Source organism: Anolis carolinensis, chromosome 2, assembly GCF_035594765.1.
Source record: "Anolis carolinensis isolate JA03-04 chromosome 2, rAnoCar3.1.pri, whole genome shotgun sequence".
NCBI classification, from domain to species: Eukaryota; Metazoa; Chordata; class Lepidosauria; order Squamata; family Dactyloidae; genus Anolis; species Anolis carolinensis.
In genome coordinates, this window is record NC_085842.1 from 184,898,401 (window position 1) to 184,925,790 (window position 27,390).

At 41.1% G+C, this 27,390-nt stretch overlaps 1 protein-coding gene across 4 annotated transcripts; it reads right to left on the reverse strand.

Annotated features, from left to right (window-relative positions):
- Window positions 1-4,325: 4,325 nt before the first annotated feature.
- gpr156 (G protein-coupled receptor 156) lies at window positions 4,326-27,177 on the reverse strand. 4 transcript variants are annotated; one of them, XM_008118356.2, is made up of 10 exons: window positions 26,363-27,177; window positions 21,923-22,115; window positions 19,362-19,504; window positions 18,535-18,670; window positions 17,263-17,373; window positions 15,136-15,261; window positions 13,860-13,955; window positions 12,395-12,631; window positions 7,983-8,144; window positions 4,326-6,298 (listed from the first exon to the last, which is right to left on the reverse strand). In XM_008118356.2, the coding sequence occupies exons 2-10, from the start codon at window positions 22,061-22,063 to the stop codon at window positions 5,093-5,095; spliced, it is 2,358 nt and encodes a 785-aa protein (XP_008116563.2). In that variant the 5' UTR covers window positions 22,064-22,115; window positions 26,363-27,177; the 3' UTR covers window positions 4,326-5,092. The 4 variants fall into 4 exon arrangements, with proteins under 4 accessions (XP_008116563.2, XP_016851965.2, XP_016851964.2 ...); XM_016996476.2 differs by lacking the exons at window positions 19,362-19,504; window positions 26,363-27,177 and having other exon boundaries at window positions 18,535-18,665; window positions 21,923-22,062; XM_016996475.2 differs by lacking the exons at window positions 19,362-19,504; window positions 26,363-27,177 and having other exon boundaries at window positions 21,923-22,059.
- Between the last annotated feature and the right edge of the window lie 213 nt (window positions 27,178-27,390).

Consider the following 27,390-nt stretch of genomic DNA (forward strand, 5'->3'; position numbering starts at 1 on the left):
CTCAAAGGAGAGGTTATTGAGAGGAACTTGTGGAAACTGTGATCCTTTTCAAGTGTGAATGGGGTTCCTCCTATTGCCACCCAATGCTTTAAGTTCCAGGAATCAGGCACCACTTCAGCTGCCGTGGCTCAGTGCTGTGGAATCCTGGGAGCCGTAGTTGCTGGACTGCAGCTCCCAGGAGCCCATTGCATTGAACCCCGGGAAATAAAGGGGTGTCAAACAGGGTCTGTCCTGTCCTGTAGAGTCAGCCTCGGGCAGCTGTCAGCTTCCCAAGGGACTTTCCTCCCAGTTTAAAAGCCTTCTTTGTTCCTCAAGTGCCATTTTGCTCTTTTCCGTCTCCGTTTGGGAAGAGAGCTGCCTCCCGACTTCAGCCAAGAAGGTGCCTTTGAGGCCAATCCTCAAAGAATCTCAGGCCTGAAGTTTCTGTTAGGAAAGTTCACAAAGGGATCGTGTTCACAACAACCTGAATGCTGTTTATGTTGAAGTGTCCATTCTGGTTTAGCTTTAAAGGATTATTATTATTTACGTCAAGCTCTGAACCTTGCTGCCACATTCAGAAATGTTCCCAATCACCATTTCATTTTTAGCAATGGGATCTCCTCCCAGGAGCCACACTTTGTCCTGTTTAAACCTCCTTGGGGTGTTTTTTGCTTTGTCTTTTGTGGTCTCTGTTCAGTTTTCTCAGAAACTCGGCTCAAAAGCAAAGCTTAAATCGCCTTTCTTGAATGAGGCCTCTAACAGATTTGTAGAACTACGACTCCCATCATACAGGAGGGCATGTGGGTGGGGACGATAGATACTATAATCCGACATATCAGGCGTTATGGCACTGTGCGTGAAATGGAGATCAGTGTCTACTGATGGGAAAACTGAATGCCTAAGTGTGTGGTGCATCACAACGATCACAACCTGAGACCTGAGAAGAAGTCCACATCCAGACCTGTTGTTCCCGGGATTTCTGCCTACGATGTCCAGATTTGCTGCTTTGTCCTGGGAGTTGCAAGCCTGCAAGATGGCCACCACAGGATGTACACCGGAAATTTCCACTTTTAAAAAACCCTTAAAATGCGCAGATGCGAATATGCAAATTGTTGTACAAGTTTTGTTCCCAGGTTATACATGTCTGTTCCTCATTGCTTTTATCATGAAAAGATGTAGAACATTGACTAGAGGGTGAAAACTTTGTCCTGGCAAGTGAAACTCCACCCTCCACACGTTTAATGAAGTTTCTGGCAAGCAAACAAAGTTTATGGAGTATTTAGTCTATGGCTATTTATAAGGCATTTGACAGTGTTTCCTGGCAGACAATGAAATTGATAGTAGACAAATTTGGACTTGGAGTAAAATTTAAGAACCTAATTGATAAATCATATTTAAAAAATTATGCCCAAGTTATGGTGAATGATGGTTTAACAGAGAAAATAAATTAACACGAGGCACAAGGCAGGGATGTCCCTTTTCCCCAATCTTATTTGTGATTTTAACAGAACTATTAGCTAGTGTAATAAGAGTGTAGTATAAAATGAATAGGAATAAAAGAGAAATATAAAATAAAGATAATATAAAATATAGAGTCTGGGGGCTCCTTGCAGCCTCTGGCCTTGGAAAGAACCAAGGAGCAAGAGCCAGAGGCCCTTTCCAGAAGAGGAGCCAAGGGGGGCCTCGCCTGGGGCTGGGGAGCGGGTGCCATGCCCCCTGAGTCCACCCATCAAGGTGGAGGAGTGGAAAAGGGAAGATGCACAGGACCATCCTCCCTTGCTTCCTGCTTTCTTGCTGGGTCCCCCCTCCCTCCAAAGAGCAGTTCCAGGCTGGTGGTTGTTTTCCTTTGAAAAGGTTCCAATCCTGCCAATGTTCCAGGGATGGTCATGTTTACCTGGTTGCCATAGAGACCGGGGCTTCCGAGGGGCCTCCAGTTGGTTGGCCCCGCCATTACCTTCCTGGCCACCAACATGATCAGAAGGCTCTCCAGGCAGGTCCACCCGGGGATGCCCACCTCAGGATGGCCCTGGACACGTGGTTCAATGTAAGGGCCACATTCCCTTAGGGAGCGCTCCACTCCCGCTCCCTGTGGGGCCCCGGGGCCAGCCCTGTTCTGGTGCTGAGAGCCACCTTCATTGCTTCCCTCTGCTTTTGCAGAAGGTCAGGACGAAGTGGGCCCCGAAAACATAGCGATGAAAGTGTATTGGGAAAATATAATACTTGCATTGGAAACTATATATTGAAATAGGAATAGGAAAAATGTAACCACAAGCAGAATGTGTGCATATAGCCCTCAAAATACACTTTGCCTAGCAAGACCCAGCAGAGATCAAAGTTCACCCTAAGTGCCAGAGACATATGTTAAGTGTCAACAAGTATAGATAAGCTAATGGACAAAAGACAAATTAAGGCTTTTGGGATGTCAAGATAAGACCTGGCGCCATGTAGGAGTGCTAATGGCTCCCTAAAAGCTAGGATAAGGGGGAATTCCTACATTAATGAGAACCCCTGAGAGCCTAGAAAGGAATTCCTTAGATAAGGCCTAATGGAGGGTCAGAGGTCTTGAAAGTAGTCTATATTTTAGGAAAATGCAAAAGTAGCTTTTAGTAAAGTGCAAAGTAAGACTTTTTTGACACTAATTGGTGATGGATAAAGCCTATGACGTAAATAGATGAATGCAAAAATAGTATATAAGGACCTGTGTTTCTTTGTCTGTACCCTTTTTTCCTGGAGACAGGAGGGTCTATATTCTTTCTGGCCACTGAGAATAAACGTCTTTTTTGCTACAGCCACCGGAACTCTCTTTGTCTCATTGCCTCAAACCTTTGTCTACCATTTCAATAGAAGATGTTCCTGTGCCTCCTGCAAGGTAAGCCTTGGGCCCCCATTTCTTCCAGGTCCCCCTCCCCTCTCCACCCCTAAGGCCAGCCCTGGCCCAAGAGGGAAGGGTCCCCAGAGGAGGACGGGCCTGCCTTCTCCCTTTGGGTCCCAGTTCCACTCTCAGGGAGTCCTGTTGAGAGTAGGGGGGAATTTGCATGTGGGAGGTGATTAGCCATGGAGGGAGAGATGGGAGGGGCCCTGAGAGGGAGTGGGATATGCAAAGTGTGGCCAGTAGGAGCCCCCGGTGGGTTAAAACCTTGTGACTTGAAGGTTGGGTTGCTGACCTGAAGGCTGCCAGTTTTGAATCCAACCCGGGGAGCTGATATAGGGATGAGCTCCCTATATCAGCTCCAGCTCCATGCGGGAACATGAGAGAAGCCTCCGACGAGGATGGTAAAAACATCGAAACATCTGGGCATCCCCTGGATGTCCTTGCAAACAGCCAATGCTCTTACACCAGAAGCGACTTGCAGTTTCTCAAGTAGCTCCTGACAAGAAAAAAAATTGGCCAGGGAGGGAGAGGTGTGAGGGGTCCTGGGAGGGAGTGGGATATGCAAAGTGTGGCCAGTGGGGATTGTGAGGTGGAGGAAATTTGCATGTGGGAGGTGATTGGCTGCTGGAGGGTAGAGGGAGGGACTCTTCGGAGACTTATTTTAGCACATAATAGTCACCATAAAATAGTCACATCCCCTTTTTGGATCGAAACTTGGCATTTTGGCTTCTTTTTTTCTCATAAGTGTTTCTTGAGCATTTTCAAGTGTTTTCAAGTTGAGATTAAAAAAGGGGGGGGGGGAGGAATGAGGGTAGTGGAGTTCTTGTTAGTAAATGCCTGGGCTTTAGTGGGGACTTTTGTTTTTGTTTTGTTTTCAGGTTTTATTCTATTTTAATCTATTTATTTTGTGGAGACTTCTTTTAATTTTCTCGCCGGCTCATGTTTATCCCCGATGACTGAGCTTGGCAAAATATACTATTTAACTGAGGAGTCTCCACAATAATTGTAATTGGTTTTAAGTGTTTTTAATGCTTAGGATTTAACTACATCTTATTTCTGGATGTTATTATGCTTTGTATGATTTTTGTCTAGTATTTTATGTTTTCAATATATCGTGATATTTTGGCGCTAAATTTGTAAATACAGTAATTACTACATAGCATTACTGCATATTAAACTACTTTTTCTGTCAAATTTGTTATATAACATGATGTTTTGGTGCTTAATTTGTAAAATCATAACCTAATTTGATGTTTAATAGGCTTTTCCTTAATCCCTCCTTATTATCCAACATATTCACTTATCCAACGTTCTGCTGGCCCATTTATGTTGGATAAGTGAGACTCTACTGTAATTTGAACTTTTTTTTTACTGTCCTTCCAAAATGAAGTCTTTATTTCCTAAAACACACAGCTCGAAGCTAGAAAATGTACAAAGTACCTATTACATCAAAGAAAAGTTAGACATGAAAAAGTGTTTTCAAAAGAGTTTATACATAAAATGCTTAATGGAATTGTTGATTTTGAAGCCAGTTAAAAAAAGGCCAGGTAAAAAAAGTTTCTCCAGAATTTTTGGTGTCCACACAGCACAAAATCTTAATTTGTATATTTTATTGGGGAAAATGAACATCTTTTGCCATCGTCTTCATCTGGGCCACCCATCTGCCCCTAATAATATTTAGTCACTTCTAGCCACGCCATTGCCAACCTCAACTCCAACAAGTTTTTACTGAAGAAATTGAAAGTCATAGCCTTGTTAGTCTGGATATCAGTATGCAAAGGGATTTTGCAGCATCTTAGACATGTGTATATGTGCCAGCTGCTAAGCCAGCTTGGTGCTAGTCATGGGGGTTCCTGCAGAACTGATCCAGAGTACCCAGAGAGAAAGGGCCATCTACATTTTTACCTTTGTAATAAATCTGCTTAATCAGCAGAGAGGCAATGCAACACACTTTGTGTACAGGAGAGATGCATAACGTTACAAAACATTCAGAGGATCTATCATCCAGTCTCCATTCTGGAGAAGTTTCTCCATTCCAGAAAAACAAACAAATCAATTTCTCAACTAGCTGAACTAAACAAGTGTGTATGTGTAAAAAAAACTGCATTGTTGTCCACTTTGCAATTTTGATAGAAAGGAGGGATACACACTGAATGAATGAATGAAGAAATGTTGTGAGCAGAAGTAATTTGTCTAATTTCCTCTTCTTGTCTAGGAAGTGGCCGTGTTCATCTCCACCTTTTACACATAGGTAGGCTCCAAATCATCATTGAAATTCACAACAGGCTGAGCCTTGTCAGAATATTTTATAAACGGGTGTTGAGTCATACCAAGCTCCGAGTCTACATCAGTGGCACAGTTGTCACTAGAGGAAGACAGGCTGCACTGGCAAAATTCACAAAAGTGCCTGGAGTGGCAATAGGGAGAATCAGCTCCAGAGGAACTGCTGCTGGCATCAGAGCCAGGGTAAGAGTGCTGGGAGGAAAATGGGCCTCGTAATGTGTGCATCACAAACTGCTTTGGACGATACTGATGCAGGTTCCCAGTCCTATCCAGATAACGTACATTTTCAGCATAGTATTGAAGTGTTTTCTTACGCATGGGTGCTGATAAAGAAGCCAGTTGATGCAAAGAATTCCCATCTTCAGTGCCACTGACTGCTGCACCAAATAAACTTCTGCAGTTTGTTTGCATTCTGCTGGCCATTTTGTTTACAGTATGCAAACTCTTTGGGGAGGTGGGACATCCCTTTCCCTGTCCTGGCTCACAAGGACTACGTTCTTTAATATCTATGTCTTGTGATTGGCACAGTATATTCATGTCATATGCTGCACCTTGTTCACATCCCCTAGAAGACATTTGGGTAATGCCAATGCAGTTTGTGCTGAGATCTTGTAAAATTTCTTGAAGTGTTTTGCTTCTAATTTGGGTGACCTCTGGGAGCTGATTTGAAATCACAGGTGAAAAATTTCCTTGCTTTGCTTCACCATTTGGAACGGAGAGTCTGGCCGGATCTTGGATGCAAAATGTACTAGTGTACTGACAGAGCTTCTGGGCTTGGTCATCTTTGGAACTAAAATTATCACCAGTCTTTTTGTAATCATTCATTAATCTGCACCTAGCAGGAATGTCTAATGGTATCTGTTGACCTGTATGTTCCTGATAGTCAGTGCAACCTTTCTGAGCATATAATTCTGGACTGCACTGGGAATTTGGGAGTTGGGGACACTGCCATGTCTTCACTTCCTGCCCAGATGGAAAAGCATCTCTTGGCTGGTTTTCAGCTCCCATAGAAGAACAAATAGCAGCAGAATTAGCCTCCAGGAATTGTGGGGAAGAAGGAAAGGGAGAGTCAACAACATTGTAATCATCTTCAGCCACAAGTCTCATCAGTTGCTTCTTAGCATTGTTCACTTCCTCTTGAAGGCAAGCAATTGCTGTATTTTTCTGTATTGAACAAAATACAATACTTGTTTCCAAGATTAATATCCCCAAATGCACAATCTGGGTACAAAAACACTGTAGTGATATCATTTGAACCGATATGGCTCAATGCTATACATTCACAGGAATTGCAGTTTTACTTTTGTCCTTCTCTGCTAAACAACAAATCCCAGAATTCCATAATACTGAGCTATGGCAGTTAACTGCATTAATTCTACAGTGTAGATGCACCCTCTGTCATAAAGTAATGTTTAGATATTGTTGTGTTTTGAAAAGCCAAGTATTACGCATGGCTAAACGTTTATTTGCTAAACATAAGCCCCAACGGAAATTGCCAGAGTGCTTTACAATAAAACATGTGCAGTCATACAAGTGTACAATAATTTAAAATAAAAGCCAGCTTCACTAAAAATAGCAGTAGAGATTATATTATCAAAATCTCCTCAGAACTTTAGAGCCTTGAAAACATGAAGATCTTTACAGTTTAATTGCCCACCAATAACAATGTACACACAAAGAAAGTTTCCCCAGCAAGGTTGTTAAAATAAAAGCCTACTTTTGGGATGCTACCAAAGAGACAACCTGCTTGAAATGCAAACCACGACATAATGGCAGGTTGGAACAAGGAGAGATATTCATGCAAGTATTAGACCCCTTCTATACTGCCATATAATCGGATTATCAAAGCAGATAATCCACATTATCTTCTTTGAACTGGATGATATCTGTCTACACTGCCATACAATCCAGTCCAAAGCAAATAATCCTGATTTTATATGGCCAGTTCAGTATTCTACATCATAGAATCATAGAGTTGAATGAGACCACTCGAGCTACCCAGTCCACCCACATTCATACAGATGAAGATTCTGTCAGATTTTGGATTTGGGATACTGGGTATTATTTTTAGTTGTCTTGATAAAATTATTGAGTAACTAAGGTTTTTTTCTATGTAAATAACCTCCTGATTTTCCTTTAGACCAATTTTGTATTTGTACATAAATGTCTCCAATACCACAGGATTTTGCCAAAAACTTCCTGCCACAATAAATTATTGTAGGAAACAAACATCTGACTTTGTGCAATAGCTGCTACCTAGCAGTGAATTTTTGCATAACAAAGTGGACAGGAAAATTATTTCTTAAGACCTGCACATACCTTTATAGCTTACAGTATCTACCTGTCATAATGCACAACATTAATATGACCAATTGATAAAATATTTGACCATATTTTTAGCTATCTAAATTTCTTCATGGCAGATGTTCTAATGTCCAATAAGGGCCAGAGTCTTTATTATATGGATAGAAATTCTTACATTGACAGGTTGCTAAACATATTGCCTCGTTGAATAATCTGTCACCAACTGATATTGGGTTTTGCTGTGCACTCATGGAAATTCATGTTAAGGGTGATCTTTTATAAAATGGATGACCTTATCCACTCTAATTCCCTGATTTTTCATATCATAAATTTAAATTTTCTTCTAAATATTCAATCATGCATTTTTATATTCACTGTTTATGTGCCCTTTTGGTGCAAGAAACCATAGGTGTATATATATTCATAGCAATGACACTTGAAAGATGGGAGTATGTATATATTGGGCTGATCTTCCTATAAATATGCAAAACATAATATGCCAAATGATTAGCTGGAGGGATTGTTACATTTTTTTGTATCTCACCTCAGCAAGCTGTTGGATCATGGAATTTTTCTCTCCCAGCAACTGGTAGATCTCTTCATCACTGTACATGGTAGATTGGAGGTTCTTACTGGAACTGGTGAAATATTTGGCCATGTGGCTAGCATCATCTTTTTGTTTTTCAAAAGTTTTCCATTGTCTGATCTACTGAACATTAAAGAAAGCATAGGTGTTAATTTAATTAGTGGAAATGGAACATGAATGGATGGTGAATATTTTGGTTTGACACCTGGCCAAAAAAAAAGCCTGGTTATCACCCTAATTGCCAATGATGGATTCAGACATGAGAGTTCTAAAAGTAGTGCATTAAAGCAACAAACACAATCTCCATCTTTGTTCCCAGGTAAGTGTAGAGGTAGGCCTCTGCATGCAATGAACAAAACAGATTCATGTGTTGGGTAAGACAAGGCCAAAACTTTATTGGTTACAGCTCAGTTGGGTAGCACACTACATGGGTCTAAGATCCCAATGTATTGTGAGGCTGTCATGCCGACATGAACTTAAACTTGATCTGATGACAGCTGCTAGGTCTGTCACCTGAATATAACACTGGGGAACACAATTTTTGTTGAGTTAGATCTGACACTTGTTTCTTACTAACTTTTGGCATCTGAATCCAAAAAAGACCTCAGTTTTTTCTGTCATGTCAACCTTGGATACTTCCTTTTGTCCTCAAGATTATACAAAATGTACATACAAGAGAAATAAAGAAAAATTGTTAAATAAAGAAAAATATACTGTTTATAAAGTTATTTTATTTACACAAAGGCTATATATTGTTACTGAAGATCAAATAATGTGCAAGTAGTAAAGTTTTGCTACCAAACTTACATATTAAAAAAATTATGCTTGTAGCTTGTTATGGCAATACACCATCACTTCGAAAGTACTGCAGAAATGCACTTTCTCTCTCTTTTTGAATTAAATTTTTATTAAAATTTGCAAATGTGATAAATTTGTATCAGCACAAATAACACACATGACATTTACACTACAACATGTAAGACATCCCTCTTGCCCTCATCTTACACAAAGTTAACCCTTATCCCACACACCTATACACCCCACAACTTGACTTCCATCCCTAGTCACTGTGCTGCTTATACATTACTTAGTTACTTTTCCATCATATTTGCCCATAAATTTATCTTGGGAAAATTTTTCATTAACTTCTTTGACAAACTTTCCAGATATGCCATTGCCCATTTCCATCTCTTTACAAACTCTTTCTTGTTTTTGCCCGCCAAGTTATTGGATACCTTGCCTATTTGCATTAGTTTATCTTTCCAATCCTTTTTAGTTAATGCTTTTCCCCCTTTCCAATTCCTAGCAATTATCATTCTTGCTGCCGCAAAACTGTATTGGGCTATTTTTTTTTATCATCCCGATGGAAGCCTTCCTAAAATAAGCCCAGCAGACACATCTCTACATTTTTTTAAACCTTATTGCATATAATTTTGTTTCCTTAATTACTTTACTCCAAAATTCATGAACATTCTCACATGAACACCATATAAAAAAGGTTCCTCTTTGTGCAGAAATGCACTTTTTCTTGATCAAAAGTAGGATACCTTCGCTCCACTTTCAAGCAAGTTTTTCTCATGCAGTCTTGATGCTAGGAGCTCTGGAGCTTTTTTGGATAGTCCCAAATCTCGTGCCAAATCATTCAACTCATGCCGATTAAATCCATTACGAACAGAGTCAACTTCAGTTTCAAAATCTTCATTGTTGCTGTCACTTACATTTATATAAGTTGTTATTGTTGTTTATTCATTCGGTTGCTTCCAACTCTTCATGACCTCATGGACCAGCCCATGCCAGAGCTCCCTGTCGGTTGTCACTACTCCCAGCTCCTTCAAGGTCAAGCCAGTCACTTCAAGGATACCATCTGTTGTATTCCAGCCTGAATCCCAGGTGAGCCTGGGATTGGGCCTGTTCAGCCTGTGATTGTACCTGCACCTGACCTGTCAGATGAATCTGGGTTGGGGCCTAGGATTCCCATGCAGCCAGAGGAAGATGATTATGTACAACCAGAGTTAGATGATTCTCCTGTCCCTGAGGATTCTGGGAGCAGGCATACAATAGTTTCAAGCAGGCAGTTTGAACCGCATTCCTTGGGAGAGTCAAGGTCAAGTTATCCCTTGGCAGATGAGCATTCCAGTCTTGATAAGAGTAATGAGGTTGACAGAAAGAAAGCAATATGTCAACAGAGAAAAAAAACCTAGGTTTTGAGAAGGAGCAAACGTAACTAATGAGTAAGCTATAGAGCAGTGGCTTTCAACCTGTGGGTCCCCAGATGTTTTGGCCTTCAACTCCCAGAAATCCTAACAGCTGGAAAACTGGCTGGGATTTCTGGGAGTTGTAGGCCAAAACACCAGTGGACCCCAGGTTGAGAACCACTACTGTAGAGGAAAAAACTTGACATGATAAAATAAAACTAACCGCAGTTTTGAAATCAGTATGCCTCAGGAATTATGTTAAAAATGAATGATTGTGGGTGCCTGACTATGCCTGGGCAGGCCCTGTGCCACTGCCTACCATTTCAGGGGTTCCCTGACCTGGATGCTCCTATGTCTGACAGAAACCTGACTCCTCTGGCATAATTATTAGGATCCCAGACCCATGTTACCCACCAAACCCTCAAGTTGTTACAAATAACATGCAGGGAGAGGTGGATGGGCAGCAAAACAAAGGAACGGCAGCTTTTCCCCCTTCACCCGGCCTTTTATGCCAATAGTTCCCAAACTTATTTGGCCTAATGCCCCCTTTCCAGAAAAAATATTACTCAGCGCCCCCTGGAAATTAATTTTTTTTTAATTTTAATAGCAATTAAACAGAAAGATGTATGTATTAATGTTTCTACCTTTTTTATAAAATATAGTAAAGAAAGGTGTGAATTAGTAACATTGAAGTTTGAAATTATGAAACTATTTTTGAACTCAGAATAGAACGGTAATACAGTTATTCATCGCCTCCAAATGCACCTGTGGTCATCACCGCCCCCCTGGATCACTGCAGCGCCCACCAGGGGGCGGTAGCACCAACTTTGGGAATCACTGTTTTATGCCCTATGTCAGCCCTTGCATGAACCAATGACAATCTCAAGAGCCCCTCGGTTTAACTGGCTTCAAAGCTCACATGAGACCTCCATTGAGACCTCCCGCACTTTACCGGGAACAAAGGTGCCAGCTTCATACTGTCACTGCCTTTTTCCTTAAATGCTCTTAAGGTAATTGATTGTTCTGAATACAGGCTCCTTCTTTTAAACAGTACTGGATGGCCATCTGTCAGGGGTATTTTGATTGTGTTTTTCCTGCATGGCATGGTGTGGGACTGGGTGGCCCATATGGTCTCTTCCAATTCTATGATTCCATGATCTCTCAGAAAACCTAGGCTGCAGAAATAATCTTGTGTCCATTGTATCCAAAATGTGCACTCGCACATACCATGACGCGTTAGTCCTGGACAATTTGGTTACACCAGTGGTTCCCAACTTTTTTTTGACCAGGGCCCACTTTGACCAGGGGCCACTCTCCAACATTAGTACCAAAAGGATTATGAATCCGTTTTTGGTAAACTTTAGATTCAGTTTGGTTATTTGGGGTGCTGATTCATAACATTGCATTGGATAGACCACATCAGCTCTAGTTTCTGAAGAACATATGCCATCCAGTAGTCACCATCTGCTCACCCACAGAAAACCATATTTAATAATCTAGAGCTGATGTGTTCTATCCAATGCAATGGTCAGCTCTGTGGAAAGGAGAGGAGTGGAAACAAAATGAATAAATAAGGAGGTTCGTAGACCAGGTTTTGTGGCCCCACGGGTTGGGAACCGCTGGGTTCCTGCACTGAGGAATGTAGCACCAGTTTGTTTCACTCAGTTCTGGGAAGTCAGACAAGAGTGTCACCCTATAAATAATCTTAATCTCAGCCTTCCCCACCCATGAAGCAAAAAATGGAAAAAGCAAGTGCAGGGCTACATCATACTGGCTTCCAATACAATATCATTGAACAACTAGTCACCAAACCATTAGGTTTGGTTGGTTAGATTTTGATGTTGCACACTGACATGAGCTACCTATAATAGTGATGATGATGATGATGATGATGATGCTTTATTTATATCCTGCCCCCTCTCACCAAGGGGACTCGGGGCAGCTTACAAGGAACAACAATAAAATAGTAGTAATCACACAACAAATCCAGAAAATTAAATCAGAACAGCAAATCAAAGGAACAAATCATGATGCATAAAGAAAAGTAAATCACAATGAATGTGTTAAGGATAACCAACACCTTAGCTATGCTTTTGTACATGTTTGTGTTTGAGCAATTATATGAAGCTTCCAAAAAAGGATTTGAGCTAACTTTTGCTTTGTCTGGGTCCTTACCTGTGGAATAAAGATCAAGCAGTTTATTGTAGAAGCGGAAACCAAGATTCCTCCTGTGGTAAATCCAAAGACCAGGTTGTGCCACAAGTAGAAAAAATTATTCACCACCAGCATAAGTCCAGTAGAGAGAAAAACAAGAACTATTGCAATGATGAGGGTTAGCGACTGATTGACTGGTGGACAGCTAAGATCATCCGTTAGCCCAGCAAGATAGGCCCCATATATCAAGAGGCTATACTGGGATAAAAAAGAACAGGAATGTTTTAAAAGCTACTTCAAGAAATATGTTTAGCATTTCTTTACAACATGTTGACACTTGAATCTCACTCAATTAACCATTCATGTCTTAATGTAATCAAATTCTACTACATACTTGGCATAACGGAAAAACTACGTATTTTGTTTACTGAGGTATCTAACTATTCTAAATGGATTTTAAGGAAAAGCAGGCTTCTAATAAAAATATAATTGTCACATAGTTCCCAAATATTTATTTGTACCAGACCTTCTCCCGGTCTGGTACAGATAAATATATGACAACTCCAACTGTGTGAGCTTGCCAGAGAACTAATATGCACTACATTATATTAAAAAGGCCTAAGATTTGAAATCCATTACAAAGTTAATCAGAAGATTGATAACAGCTGCTAAAAACAGGCTTATGGTGTTGCTTTAAAATTCCATAGATTCCAAGTCACAAGCCACAATGTTTCACCATTATTCTGTACATCTCATTTTTGCCAAATTCTTTTGTATTATCCTTAAAAGAAACTGGAACAAGTTTTTTTTTCGTGTCAGGAGCAACTGGAGTTGCTTCTGGGGTGAGAGAATTGGCTGTCTGCAAGGACGTTGCTCAGGGGACGCCTGGATGTTTTGATGTTTTACCATCCTTATGGAAGGCTCCTCTCATGTCCCCGCATGGAGCTGGAGCTGATAGAGGGAGCTCATCCACGCTCTCCCCAGGTGGGATTCGAACCTGGCAGCCTTCAGGTCAGCAACCCAACCTTCAAGTCACAAGGCTTTTATCCCCTAGGCCACCGGAGGCTCCTTGGAATAAGTTAAAAGGATTGCAATTGAAATGAGAAATACTATGTCTTGTGTGAAGACAACATGAAGGCAATTTTTAGCCAAGTGCCTTAAAACACTTGCTGGTTCGAATGCTATGTTGTGTCCAATTTTTGAAGCAATCAATGAAGTAGTTTGGGGGATATGACGTCCCTCACAAACAGGTTTTCATGAGATATGTTGTGTCCCCATACATTTCTTTATTACAATTTATTATGTATGTGTCCATATCTTTTACAAGGGGTTCGTTTAGCTTCCATTTTGCTAGTAAAACTGAATTTACCATGTCGTGAAATGACACATGTCTAAAAAGTGTGTCACCAACATGAAGTGTTTGGAAAGCTCTGACATAAGAAGTTTCACAAGACATGTGAACAGATCACTGGAATGAAATACCTACCTTGTATCCCAGAAAGAGAAGAAGCCAAAAGTCAGAATACTTGGATGTACAGAACTGCCCTTGGCCCATTGTGCAAATCAAGCTTTCCTCAGTAACCTAGCAGAAAATTGAATACACAAAGAAAGCCATCCGCCTCTGTTTGCAAAAGGCCCAATATTCAACCATTCATTATTTCTAAAATCCTAACAGCAAAAAACATCCTTGGCTACAACCCACAGATTTGTGTGTCACCTTGATTGGAGCAGACTGGCTCCTGATGGGGTAAAAAGCAAAAACATGGGATAATGTGGGAGTCATTGCATCTGCAAAGTCAGAGATCAAATTTTGGTGCCAAGATAAGATTTTTTTAAAAGTAAGTTCTGCAGTCTCCTACCTTGGAAGACAATCTGCGCACAGGCACAATGGCCATTTCATCTAGTCAGATTTTTTTTGGATTTTCTGTTTCCTCTGTGTATAAATGTTTTCAAATTATCGCATATGGTAATCCTATCAATTTCATAAGATTTTCAGGCAATAAATAATCGAGATATAGGTTTACTAGTTTCTTCCTCTGATATATAGCCTACAAGACCTGGTATTTGTTGGCAGTCTCCCATCCTGTTACTAACCAGGTCTGACTCTGCTGAGCTTTTAAGATCAAACAGGATCTGGTGTCTTAAAATTCCCTTAAATTTGGAACCATCTTCTGATGAAGTTTTCCAGTTTTGTAATACAGTGTTCCTTCACTTATTGCGGGGGTTACGTTCCAGGACGATTTTCATAAGTGAAAATCCACAAAGTAGGGACGCTAGGCTTCTCCTTAGGAAGGAAGTACAAAGAGAGAGGGAGGTAGAGAGGGAGGGAGGGAAGAAAGAGGCAGGGGAACATGGCACCGCCTCCTTCTCCTCTCGCTGCCGTTTGGGCTCCTTCTCTGCCCCGCCACCCGCACCCAACTGAAACCACCGCCACTGTAAATCATAAGTTTTTATGATTTATAATATTATTTTAGTGCTTATTTTAAAAAGGCGAAACAGTGGGGGCGCGAAAAGCGAACTGCCAAGTAGCGAAGGAACACTGTACTGTATTTTGGTGATCCTAATAAAATTATTGCAAACTTCTTATTTCAGATCTCACCAAAAGAAAAGTATTGCACCCACCCTGGCTCCATTCAAATACACTGCCAACCAGAAGTGTATTTCTGGTTATTTCTGGAGGGGCTGCAGTTTTGTCCTAACTGTTCAAACAAGATTCGCATCTGAGATCCAGACATTCAGTCCCCACTCCCCTTACTTCTTACCTGCAGATCTACATTAATGCCTTGGAGACACTGAACCGGGTCTAAGAGAATCCAAATCAAAAGTAGGATAATGTCAGCCAGCACTAACACTGATACCATCACCAGCAGCTGAAAATCTTTGATAATCTGAATTGAATACAGATAATTGAATACAGATATTTGAATACAGATATCCAAGATTACCATTTCGTGTTGTGGGCACACACACATACACACAAAGAGCTTTCCCCAAAAAACCTACACTAGGATAGGTCTGAGATCACATCCAAAAGATAATGCAAATTGATTTATTTGTCAAAAACCAAAACAATGAACCCTCGATGGTGCAGCGGATTAAGCTGCTGAGCTGCTGAACTTGCTGACCGAAAGGTAGGCGGTTCAATTCTGGGGAGCAGAGTGAGCTTCTGCTGTTAGTCCCAGCTTCTGCCAACCTAGCAGTTTGAAAACATGCAAATCTGAGTAGATCAATAGGTACTGCTCTAACGGGAAGATAACAGCGCTCCATGCAATCATGCCAGCCACGTGACCTTGGAGGGGTCTACGGACAACACTGGCTCTTCGGCTTAGAAATGGAGATGAGCATCAACCCCCAGAGTCTGACACGACTAGATTGAATGTCAAGGGGAAATCTTTACCTTCAGTTTAAAATAAATAAAAAGCAGGAAGAATATTTACCACAATCAATTTTAACATGCTTTGTTTAAACCAGTACACTTTGACAAGTTCGGCCAAACTAATTCCCAAAGGAACCATCTTTGTCACCACTGTAAGTGGATGCTTCCAATTGTTAGACAAAATCTGATGCAAATGGAGATGATGAGATTAAACTGCCATCATGGCTCATCCACCAAAGCCAAGGAACTATAAGCAAAATGGCAGGAACTCTGGGTGAAAGTGACTGTGTTACACAAGGTGACTGTGCCACAAAAGCTAGAGATAGGTGAAAGATCTAAATGGATGTCTTTGACTTATGTATAGACCAAAGAAAAATGTGGAAGATATAGCATGTTGATCGGGAAAGATGGCAAAGTGTTTACAAGCTGGGGATGACAGAACTACAAAATTCCCACTTTGCCTAAATCTTCTGCCACAAGACAACTGTATCTAACCTGGGACAATAATATAATATGGCCTGCCACACAGAGATTTAGCTGTTTTAAATCTTTGGAGCCAAATGGTTAAGATCTTATGCAGTGAAAGATTTTATGAACATTATTTCAGATTAACTAACTGCAAGCTTTTGAAATAGTTAAGGTACTAGGAGTCAGAAGAAGAGAGAAAATAAAAGGATCCTGCAAAATACAAACCATTAAAAGGTATGTGAGCATTCTGAAAAGGATGCACTGGTGCAGATATTATCTTTCTCTCAAAGAATAAGTAGCATGAGAATGTGAGAATTTAACATAACCTAATTGCAATAATATCTTTCAGAAAGTCTCCCATGATATCAAAAAGATTGCACATATGGAGTTGACAATATCAGCTGGTATCCTCTTCAAAATTTACAGTCAGAGGCCATTGTAAATAGTGCAGGTCACATTTACATTGCAACTTGCTGTTGTTTTTTCACCTCGCCTTACTGTTGGAAGAGAACAAGACACATCAACATACCTCTCCTGCACCTTAGAACTTCTTCAGGTTGCTGTGGTTACTGGGTTTTCCAATGTGCTATTAGATAGTTGTATCATCAGACACAGCTATGACAATGGAGCTCCATCATAACAGCTACATCTTGTTACTCAGGATAAGCTCCATTACCATAGCTATGATGATAGAGCCACATCTCATTACTTAGAATAAGCTCCATCATCATAGCCACATTTCATTACTCAAGATAAGCTCCATCTTCATAGCTACATCTCATTACTCAGGATAAGCTCCATCACCATAACTACCTCTTGTTATTCAGGATAGGTTCCATCATCATAGCTATGTCTCATTACTCAGGATAAGCTCCTTCATCAGTTACATCTCATTACTGTACTTAGGAAAAGCTCCATCATCATAGCTATGTCTCGTAACTCACGACCTTTGCCATCATTTCCATAATTCATTGAAGAACCATACTCAACAAGCTGTTTGTCAGACTACAGAGAGAAGGAACAGAATAGTGAAAGGAGAACTTACCACTCTCCTGTCTGGAACCTGCTGGGTGAACACTTTGTACAACCGCCAGCTTTTTCCTAGGATAGGGCCAAACATCAGGGAACTGCCTATACACAATAGGCAGAGTCTTGCCTGTAAAGCCAGCAGGAAAGGGGAGGTTTAGATGGGAAAAGAGGAGACAATTCTTAATGTCCAAGGAGACATAATATGGGAGATTTGAAATAAGGATTTCTTAAAACTAGTTGCCACTATTAATGGTTGTAAATCAGAGTAAGAATATTATAGACTCCATCTCATCTTGCAACGTTCATCCCAGAGTGGCTCTTTTACCTGAAGAAGTGTCCAGAATATAATCCAGTTAAGAAGACTCTGCCCTTCTTAACTGCCCTCATTGCTAGCCAGATGCAACTGTTAGCATGGCAACTGAAGGAGCACGAGAAGCCGCAATTAATTGTAAAAATAAAGAATAAAGGAGAAATAATGATGGAGATTCAACATATCTATAAGATATTTGAGGACCATTATAGAAGTTTATATAAAGATATTCAGATAAACTCCAAGAAGACAGATCAATATTGGGAGAAATTGAACCTCACAAAACTTTCAGAGGAAATGAAGGCGGAATTGGATGAGCAAATAACACTGGAGAGTTAGGTAGAGAAATGGATAAGGCTAAAATAAATAAAGCCCCTGGCCCAGACAGGTTTTCTGCTACATACTATAAAATATATAAAGAAGAACTGACTCCAGTTCTTATTTCAGTTTCAGTAATGAACTAAGTGCTTTAGAAAGGGGAAACCCCAGATTCTTGGGCAGAAGAACTGTTCTCAGCCCTAAACAGGATAGAAATATGGAGCAGGTAAAAAACTTTAGGCCAATTTTGCTACTAAATTGTGATTACAAATTATTTGCAGAAATTTTGGCAAGCAGATTAAAATAAATCCTAGCAAAAAAATTATATGAAGATCAGGTAGGATTTCTTTCCAGAAGACGGCTAAATAAGAATGTAAGAACGGTTTTAAATATACTAGAGGTGTCTGAACAAGACCCCAATAGAGAAGTTGTGTTATTATTTTTAGACGGTCGAGAATGCTTTTGATAATGTTCACCGGGAATTCATAGAAAATGTATTGACCTGCTATGTGGTAGGTCAATAAGCAAAACAACTGGGGAGATTCTGCATGCATCAATGGAACATATCCCTGTACCCCTTTGAATCACAATTTATTGTCTATGTAAATGTGCCCAATTTGACCAAGGCACATGCCTTCCCTTCCATTTGGCTTCACCCACCTGAAAAAGGATCTCCATGGAAGGTTTGGTCACTGAATTCTGTTTTTCAGCTCCAAAAAGATAAGCGCTGCCATAAGTCAAGTTGCTCCCCAGGAGAGTCACAATATTCAGGTTGGGACTGGACATCTTCACTATCCTCCATTCAAATAAGGAATTAAAAGGACAGAAGGATAATAATTATTTTAAAATAAGGTTATTCTTAACCAAAACCATATCATCAGATGAGACTTCTTTGCTGTGCTTTCTCTATGAATGTCCCAATTTAATGGAATCATCTTCCAATCAATTCTGTAGCTCTAGATTTACAGAATGATTCCTGGTCCTTCGACTTTTATGTGTCACTTTCCTCCAATTGTCTACTTCCTGTGCTTGAGACCTAACCTCCTCCTTAAGAGGCATCCCCTATGTATTCCTCATCCAGGACTGTCTGCTCTGCTCCATTCATGAAAATCTCATGCTGAAGCATAAATACAACAGTCTCAAGTTGCTGGACTTCCAAAAGGGCAACTAATTTATATCTGCTGCAGGTATAACTAACACATCCTCTAGCACAGTGATGCTCAACCTGGGGTCTCCAGATGTTTTGGCCTTCAACTCCTAGAAATCCAGAGGTTTTTGAACAGAGGCTGCATGGCCTTCTGTTGGGGGGGCTTTGACTGTGTCTTCCTTCCAGGCAGCCTTTGTTTGTAAAGAGCATTTTTCATGCAACACATCTGTGGACTATAGGTGACATGCTAGCGTGTCCCGACACACAGTTTGGAAAGCTCTGCCTTATAGCAATTGTTTTGTTTACTAAAGGTATCAGCAGAATTGGCCTCTGATCTTACCTATTATTTCTGAAGTGAATTGTGAAGATGAGAAAGAAGAAGCTCAGCAGGACACCACAAGTGAGAAAGCCCAACATAGTTCCTAAGAGGATGGCCGAAAAGGAGGAGGAGTTGGAGTTCTCACAGGTGCTGCTTGAGAAAGGCTGGGGAAGACAAAAGTCAGGGACAATAAGAACCCATGGGGAATCTCTTCTCTCTAAGAAAAGCTTGGTAAGGAAAGTCTACTGCACACAAAACAGTACAGACATTTGTCTGACTGTTTATCATCTTGACAAAAAAAAAAGCAACAGCAGATAATAAAGCAAAGGCAACATTTTGCATAGCCAATCTGGCATAAAATGGATGAATGTTAACAACAGAACCCAATATCAAGCTTTCCTGGCAGAGGAAATGGGAGAGAGCTAGTGAAATGTGCAATCATGATGAGAACTTAGAATCAATTTCTTAGAAATTTTAATACTTTTTTTTTTTTGCATAACATCAGCGATCTACCTAGTGATTTTGAATTCTGATTTTGTTTTCTGGAGTATAAGCTATTCCTCCCAATTTGGGGTCATCTTCAAATTTGAGAAGTATGCCCTCTAAGCCTTCATCCAGGTCATTAATAAAAATGGTGAACAGCACTGGGCTGTAAAAGGAGCCTAAGTAGCCTATTTAGCTAATTAGTCTCAAAGGCGGACTGATACTTTAAAGCTAAAGTGGACTGAGGCTGGATCTACACTGCCATATAATCCAGATTTAGCAAAGCAGATAATCCACATTGTCTCCTTTGAACTGGATTATATGAGTCTACACTGCCATATAATCCAATTCAAAGCAACAATGGTCCAGTCTTTTTTGAAAAGATCATTCTCCCAGGCATATTTAGTTATGAAGTCAGCACTTTTGAATCCAATTTTGCAGCCTTTAGGAGTGTATATATATATATGTGTGTGAGAGAGGGAGGATGGCTTGGAAGGAGAGGGATGATGTGAAAAATTGTGTGTACAAAGTACAAGCAGACCCTGAGTTGCAAACATCCGACTTACATCTGACTCCTAGTTACAAACAAGGTAAAACAACAGGATGTGAGAGGGGTCAGCCCCTCGGAGGGAGGGTTCACTCCTGGAAGAGCTGTCGTGGGGAGGCGGTGCCTCCACTGGGGCTTTATCACCAATCCATGTTTCCACGACAAGTCAAAATGTTTGGAGTCCAGTTGTCACAGGGTCAGAAGGTAGGGCGGGCTCAGACAGAAAACCAGCCCCCCCAGGGGTGTTGGCTCTTCCCTATGCTATCCAAAACCTAAAAAAATGTTTGGATTGAGTTAAACTTTAAAAATGTACTTGTTCCGACTTGCATACAGATTCAATTTAGGAACAAGTTCAATTGAAATTGGATCCAGATAAGATGGAGGTACTCCTGGTCAATTGTAAAACCGAACAGGGTATAGGGTTACAGCCTGTGTTAGGCGGGGTTGCACTCCCCCGTAGATACAAGATCACAGCTTGGGAGTCCTCCTGTACTCATCTCTGAGCCTGGAACTTCAGGTTTCGGCAGTGGCCAGGGGAGCTTTTGCACAATTAAAACTTGTGCATCAGTTGTACCCATACCTTGGGAGGTCAGACTTGGCCACAGTTGTCCACGCTCTTGTTACATCTCATATAGACTACTGCAACACGCTCTATGTAGAGTTGCCTTTGAAGACAGCCCAGAAGCTCCAAGTAGTCCAGCAGGCAGCAGCCAGATTCCTCGCTGAAGCGGTGTATAGGGAGCACACAACTCCTCTGTTGTGCCAGTTCCACTGGCTGGTTTGCTACTGAGCACAATTCAAAGTGCTGGCTTTAGCTTATAAAGTCCTAAACGGTTCTGGTCCAACTTATCTGTTCAAATGGATCTCCCCTTATGAGCCAACTAGAGCCTTAAGATCTGCTGGGGATACCCTGCTCTCAGTCCCACCCCCTTCGCAGGCACAGCTGGTGGGGACAAGAGACAGGAGCTTTTCAGTGGCAGCCTGGGCTATGGAGCGCCCTCCCCAGTGACATCAGGCAGGCCCCATTCTTCCTGGTCTTCAGAAAAAAGCTAAAGACCTGGCTCTGTATGCAAGTGTTTGGAGAATATGATTTTACAGATTTCAGCACAGTCTGAATAAGGATTATGAACAAGGATTATGTATGAAAGGAATCAAACACTTTATATGTTTTTAATCTGCTTTTATTGTTTTATGTATTTATTTGTTAACATGTTTAATTGTTTTATAGTGGATGGGGTCTGTTTTTATTGTAATGTTTATATATGGCTTTGAATTTTGCCAGAGTTGTAAACTGTCTTAAATCCCCTCTGGGGTAAGAAAGGTGGAGTTTAAATTAAGTAAATAAAGCAGATAACCTGGATTTTATATGGCAGTGTAGATGGGGCCTGATATTCACAAATTCTGCTGGATTTCTTCATAGCCCGATCCCTCTCTCCCCAATTTTACACTGAAACAGATTAACACGGCTCTTTATAATCTGCAGCAATGGAAGTGATATATAAGGACCCTGACATTCAAAGCTATGGTGCTTTGAATCCTTATATTTACTCACGGTTGTTTTAGTACAGAGATCCTGGAGGTTCTTCTGCTCCTCTTCTTGGCTCTTGAAATCAAACCAATTGGAATAGTTGAAACCAGTCTTCAGGGCACACTGAAAGCCTTTATTCAACCACATGGTCTTGTGCGCCTTCATTATGTTGTTGTTGAAGGAACGTTGCTCCAAGCAGCTCTGGTTTAGATATATCCTACAATGTCAAGAATGATATGGAATAAATTTCTCTGTACTGATGTGTTTCTTCTGTATGCTAAAAAGATGCAGCTCTTTAAGCTGCTTCTCATAGGGATTCATGGTCTACAGATCATTGATAATTTTGTTTCCCTTCTCTGGACACCGTCCAGCTTCTCAATAGCTCTCTTAAATTGTGGTGCTCAGAACTGGACTCAGTAAAGCAGAGGAACAATTACTTCCCTTGAACTAGACACTATACTCCTGTTGATGCAGTTTTGAATCACATTGGCTTTTTCAGCTGTTGGCTCATGTTTAGCTTGTTGTCCACTAAGACTCCTACATCCCTTACCCATGGGCTGTTTTCAAGGCAGGAGTCACCCATTCTGTATCTGTGCATTTCATTTTTCTGCCAAAGTGGAGTATCCTACAGTAATAGTCATTTCATTCAACATGGTGATGGGAGAGGCAAATAATGCAGATAAATAAATATGAATATTACTATTTTTATCTCTCACCTTCCCCCCTGCATTAGAGAATGGTGAGAAATAAAAGTAGCAACATTTACACTATCTTGGATCCAGGATAGTAATACACTGCTGGGTATAAAAATAGTAATCTTGAGTAGTAACACTATCTCAGATAGTGGCTAACTTTCCCTATGTAACATGATTTTTGTTCCTGGGTTATAAATGTCATTTCCTAATTGTCCACTCTACATAGTGCGGATTCTCTCATTACTGGGAATACCAGTACCTACTAAATTTGGCCTAATGTTTAATTGTTAGATGGTTCATTTTTTATAAGAACATTCCCAATTTTATATTTCCTAACCTTATGTACCAAATGCAGTCCTGCTCCTAAAAACATATGAACGCCCATTGAGTACTGTGAAGAACTCAGGCAGAGGGGAATCTTTTTAAATCCCACCTCTTATACCAATTGCGGAGATGGAGGTTGTTTTTATTAATTAATTATTAATTATTTTTATTAATTAATTATATATTTTATATCCGCTGCCACCAATATAAAGATGTTTATTTACGCTGCCACCAGATATTAGAGGTTTTATAATGCTGCCACCAGATATTAAGGGGATTATCAATTCTTGCCACCACTATAGGAATACGTAGCCATTAGCTACTTAGAGAGGAGACTTTTATTTTTCTTTCTTCTTGTTTATTCTTGATGTGTGTATGTATGACAGAGATGGAGATGTTTGAGAGAACAACAACAAGTTTATTCAGGCACAAGCTTAATAGTTACAATTCTCAGAGGCACTTTCCTTAACAACTGCAATAACAGAATGAGGTGATTCAAACTTTAAAATTCCACTTCAATCACAGAATATCTGTTCCTAGTCAGGAGACAGACTACCTTAAAATAAGCTACCAAACTTATTTTAAACTGACTCAAATAAGCACTTGAGCCTCCCTGATTCTTCAACTGAGAATCAGTCTTCACTGTAATTCATCCGATTACAGACTACCTTAAAATAAGTCACCAAACTTATTTTATCCGTGATCCCCTAACTTAGGATCAGCCTTCCCTGAGCTTCACCAGAGCCCAGACTAAAATCAACCTTCCCTGTAGTTCTCTGACCACAGACTGACTGACTGAGTTTCCCTCCAAATTCTACTCTCTCTACAGCTAACCCAGTTGGCTCCGCCCCCTTCTCCATGGTAACCAACTCATGAGAGCAGAGTAACTGAAATATTAACCCTTTTAAAAACACAGTTAAACATGGCATCTGTAAATAAAAAATCACACTTCGTTACAAGTACTAAGGCCCGGACTCTGAAAATGAACCTTTGGTTAAAAACAATTGTACAGTATTTAAACTGGGAACAGGTTTACGACATCACCTCCCCTATGAAGCCTCCAAACCCCTTTGGGCGAGGAGGATTGAATGGAAAGCGGCCTCAATTGAACTATTCATATCCCTTTTGCTCCGTTTGGGATTCAAAATGACACAAGAATCCCTGAAGCAAAGGTTGCGGGACACTGCCGTAGGAGAGTTTAGAGCCTGCTCAAATTCACCATGCTCCCCCAAATCTTAAACTTGCCATATAGAGAGCCATTTAAGGCATATGAATGATCAAATACTGCAGATGCTTTACAAAGGCGAGATTAAACATATTTCCCTCAGAGCTGCTAAGAGGCAGATTACTCCCAAAGACTATGCCCCTGTGAAGATAATGAAGTAGAAATAATAGAACCCCTTTTAATTGCAGTGCTGCTATTGCACTGTGCAACGTAGTCAATTTCTATATTCAGTTGTATCCCGCATGACCAGCCATCTCCTGCAGGGGATTGTTAGATGTCTTTTAGAGTCTTTTAGAGGACAAGTGCCACTGTGGCAAAATTTCTCACAGTGGCAACAAGGCTGAGAAAGAAACTAACCTCAGGGTTGTTGTGTATTTTCCAGGCTGTATGGCCATGTTCCAGAAGTATTCTCTTCTGACGTTTCGCCCACATCTATGGCAGGCATCTTCAGGGGTTGTGAGGTATACCTCACAACCTCTAAAGATATCTGCTGCCATAGATTGGGCGAAACGTCAGGAGAGAATATTTCTGGAACATGGCCATACAGCCCGGAAAACACACAACAACCCTGTGATTCCGGCCATGAAAGCCTTTGACAACAAACTAACCTGAGATAGGGGTATTACTTGAAACCATGTATATTAATTTTTGACAATGAGATGGGAGAATAGTGAATGAAGGCATTGTGAGTCCTACCACATAATCCACTTATATGCACAGAAGCCTTGCATCTGGGTCCTTTCACACAGAAAATAATAATAGAACTTTATTTGTAGACGGCCCTATCTCCCCAAAGACAGAGGCTGCTTTCATGTTATTATCATTGATGGATCCTGTAGTAATTACTATATCACAATGATGGGTGAAAAAACCCAGCACCAACCTCTGAATACCAAAGTGAATAGAGAATGATGTTGGGGGGATGGGGGGGGGAGGTGCCAAATCTACTAACGCATAAAAGCATGGGAAAAGTTTATGAAACTGCAAAAACTTTGTCTATGTAGGGCATTTTGCTATAGTTTTTCGATGAATATCTGATAAGAGTCTTGACCAATTTAACATAGCAATTTGTGGCAGCCAGAAAAACCAAGTTTCTGGAGTATCACAACTACTTTCAAAGTACAGTAGAGTCTCACTTATCCAACATAAATGGGCCGGCAGAACGTTGGATAAGCGAATATGTTGGATAATAAGGAGAGATTAAGGAAAAGCCTATTAAACATCAAATTAGGTTATGATTTTACAAATTAAGCACCAAAACATCTTGTTATACAACAAATTTGACAGAAAAAGTAGTTCAATATGCAGTAATGCTACATAGTAATTACTGTATTTATGAATTTAGCACCAAAAAATCACAATATATTGAAACATTGACTACAAAAATGTATTGGATAATCCAGAACGTTGGATAAGAGAATGTTGGATAAGTGAGACTCTACTGTAAGTACCGCACAATGAAACAGGAAATCACACTTTCAAATTAGGGACAGATTATTTTTTTAAAAAAAATCGTTACATAGTGTTATCACACTGCTATATACAGGGTGTTTGAAAAAGAATGGTGAATACGGAGTTCTTTTTCAAACACTCTGTATAAAGGATTTCTCTTGACATGAAGTCTAATCGTGTCCAACTCTGGGGGTTGGTGCTCATCTCCATTTCTAAGCCGAAGAGCCGGCATTGTCTGTAGACGTCTCCATGGTCATGTGGCCGGCATGACTGCATGGAGCATCGTAACCTTCCCGCCGGAGCAGTACCTATTGATCTACTCACATTTGCATGTTTTCAAACTGCTAGGTTGGCATAAACTCCGGCTAACAGGAGGAGCTCACCCCGCTCTCTTTCAGTCAGCAAGTTCAGCAGCTCAGCGGTTTAACCCGCTGCACCACCGGCGGTCCTCACACTGCTATACTTCCCTGAAACTGCATCCATACCGCTGGTGGACACTAGCGAAGCTAAAAGCTAAAAACAGCGCTCCGTGCAGTAATGCCGGCCACATGACCTTGGAGGTGTCTACGGACAACGCCGGCTCTTCGGCTTAGAAATGGAGATGAGCACTAACCCCCAGAGTCAGACATGACTGGACTTACCTTTACCTTAAAAGCATTTAACAACATAATAAGACAAAAAGTGGTGCAATAAAACCTTTAGCATAGCAGGGAACAGTATCAGTAAAATAATCTTGAAACCCCTATCAGTTCAGGCAGAAGAACTTACCACCTACGAGGAATAAGAAGCTCTTTTTCCCCTGCAGCCCCCAAAGACCATGAAGTGCCAGGGAAGCCGCTGGGAAGGCGGCTGCCCCTCCGCCCCCTCCTTCCCTGGTCCTTCGGGGGGCGGGGCCTTGGAGAGGGGCGGGGCCTCCCAAGCGGAGGGCTGGCCTTGGCTGAAGGGCTTCAAGATTCCACGGCCCTGGCCGACTGAGACCGCGTTGCGCGAGGGTCTGGCGAGTCACGTGACGGAGAGAGCGCGCGGCATCCCTCCCGCAATGAAGGAAACAGCTTTGGAAAGGCCTCTTTCACACAAAAATAGAAAATGCCCCGTTGCTGGAAATCTATTGCAACAAATCTCTATGCCAAGAGGTTCTCAACCTTCCTAATGCCGCGACCCCTCAATACAGTTCCTCAGTTTATGGTGAGGAAAACCATACAATTGTTTTCGTTGCTACTGTACTTCATAACTGTTTATGAATCATAAACGCAGGATGCATTTTCATGCACTGGACCAAATTTGGCACAAATACCCCATACGCCCAAGTTTGAATACTGGTGGGGTTGAGGGGAGAAGGAACTGATTTTGGCATTTGGGAGTTGTAGTTGCTGGGATTTATCGTTCACCTACCATCAAAAACCATTCTGAACTCCACCAACGATGGAATTGAACCAAACCTTTCACACAGAACTCCCCTGACCAACAGGAAATACTGGAAGGGTTTGGTGTGCATTGACCTTGAATTCTGGAGTTATAGTTCACCTACATCCAGGGGTCCCTGGTGGTGGCACAGTGTGTTAAAGCGCTGAGCTGCTGAACTTGCAGACCGAAAGGTCCCAGGTTCGAATCCCGGGCGCGGAATGAGCACCCGCTGTTAGCCCCAGCTCCTGCCAACCTAGCAGTTCGAAAACATGCCAGTGTGAGTAGATCAATAGGTACCGCTCTGGCAGGAAGGTAATGGCGCTCCATGCAGTCATGCCGGCCACATGACCTTGGAGGTGTCTACGGACAACGCCGGCTCTTCGGCTTAGAAA

What these genes read in the sequence shown, in the direction of transcription:
- gpr156 (XM_008118356.2), bottom strand. Translation starts at nt 22,063, where the DNA reads ATGAAGGCGCACAAGACCATGTGGTTGAATAAAGGCTTTCAGTGTGCC. An exon ending in ATCTCTGTACTAAAACAACC is followed by an intron (nt 19,505 to 21,922) that starts GTGAGTAAATAT and finishes TGTCTTCCCCAG; the next exon opens with CCTTTCTCAAGCAGCACCTG. An exon ending in GCATTAATGTAGATCTGCAG is followed by an intron (nt 13,956 to 15,135) that starts GTAAGAAGTAAG and finishes ATTTTCTGCTAG; the next exon opens with GTTACTGAGGAAAGCTTGAT.